Genomic DNA, 1,274 nt, shown 5'->3' on the forward strand with positions numbered 1-1,274 from the left:
AAAAAAAAAGCTGAGGAATGGGAATTTGTACTGCTCCAGAGTATGGAGCAGCACATGGTTTGGTTTGGGTGGAGAAGCCATGAAAAGAGGATGTTGGAGGAGATGATGGATCAGATGGAATTGGACACCTGGGTTGGAGGAACTGGTGAGGGTTGGTGGGATGAAGAGGATTTTTCCAGAGCGTTCAGGCGACTCTCCAGCTTGAAGATGGACATCTGGAGGTCTGCAACAACTGGGAAAAGGGGGAAAAGGAGGAGAGAAGATGGGAAAAGGGGGAAAAAATGGAGAGGAGGGAAGAGAGAGAAGGGGAGGGAAGAGGGAGAAGGGGAGGGAAGAGGGAGAAGGGAGAAGGGAGAAGGGGGAGGGAAGGGAGAGGGAGAAGGGAGAGGGAGAAGGGAGAGGGAGAAGGGAGAGGGAGAAGGGAGAGGGAGAAGGGAGAGGGAGAAGGGAGAGGGAGAAGGGAGAGGGAGAAGGGAGAGGGAGAAGGGAGAGGGAGAAGGGAGAGGGAGAAGGGAGAGGGAGAAGGGAGAGGGAGAAGGGAGAGGGAGAAGGGAGAGGGAGAAGGGAGAGGGAGAAGGGAGAGGGAGAAGGGAGAGGGAGAAGGGAGAGGGAGAAGGGAGAGGGAGAAGGGAGAGGGAGAAGGGAGAGGGAGAAGGGAGAGGGAGAAGGGAGAGGGAGAAGGGAGAGGGAGAAGGGAGAGGGAGAAGGGAGAGGGAGAAGGGAGAGGGAGAAGGGAGAGGGAGAAGGGAGAGGGAGAAGGGAGAGGGAGAAGGGAGAGGGAGAAGGGAGAGGGAGAAGGGAGAGGGAGAAGGGAGAGGGAGAAGGGAGGGAAACAGGAGCAGAATCACTTCATGTTGCAGATTCCATGAGAGTTCCCGAATGAGGACAAGGATTTTCCCACTTACCACTGCGAAGGTTTTGGTTTTCCACCTCCAGGTGGGAAATTCGGGATAGGAGTTCATTCTGGTCAGGAGCAGCTCCGGAGGAGGCTGTGCCTGAGCTCTGCAAGGAGGAAAACTGGGATGAAACCAGAGCTGGATCTGCTCCTTCCTGAAAATTCCATGAAGCAAAGCAGAGTCACATCCGCAGGGAGGAGGAAAACTGGAGAGCAGAACTAAAAACATGGGTATTTTCCCTAAAGCCTTTCCAAAAGGAAGCTCCAAAGCAAAGCAGTAGCTCTAGGAAATGAAGCATGGAATCAAATCCTGAGGAATTTCAGCTGGCAAAGGATAAAGTCTAGTTTTTTCCCCCCACTCTCACATCCCAAAATTCCA

General features: G+C 53.6%; 1 protein-coding gene across 1 annotated transcript in view; it reads right to left on the reverse strand.

The window, feature by feature from the left end:
- Window positions 1–1,002, reverse strand: part of EEF1D (eukaryotic translation elongation factor 1 delta (guanine nucleotide exchange protein)) — a gene marked incomplete at its 5' end in the record, with an annotated part of 2,689 nt that extends 1,687 nt beyond the window's left edge. Inside the window, 2 exons of the mRNA XM_009074168.1 lie at window positions 124–232; window positions 906–1,002. Of these exons, the coding sequence (XP_009072416.1) occupies window positions 124–232; window positions 906–1,002 (206 nt within the window). The remainder of the gene's footprint in view (window positions 1–123; window positions 233–905) is intronic.
- Window positions 1,003–1,274: the final 272 nt, after the last annotated feature.

Source organism: Acanthisitta chloris, unplaced genomic scaffold, assembly GCF_000695815.1.
Source record: "Acanthisitta chloris isolate BGI_N310 unplaced genomic scaffold, ASM69581v1 scaffold35424, whole genome shotgun sequence".
NCBI lineage: Eukaryota > Metazoa > Chordata > Aves > Passeriformes > Acanthisittidae > Acanthisitta > Acanthisitta chloris.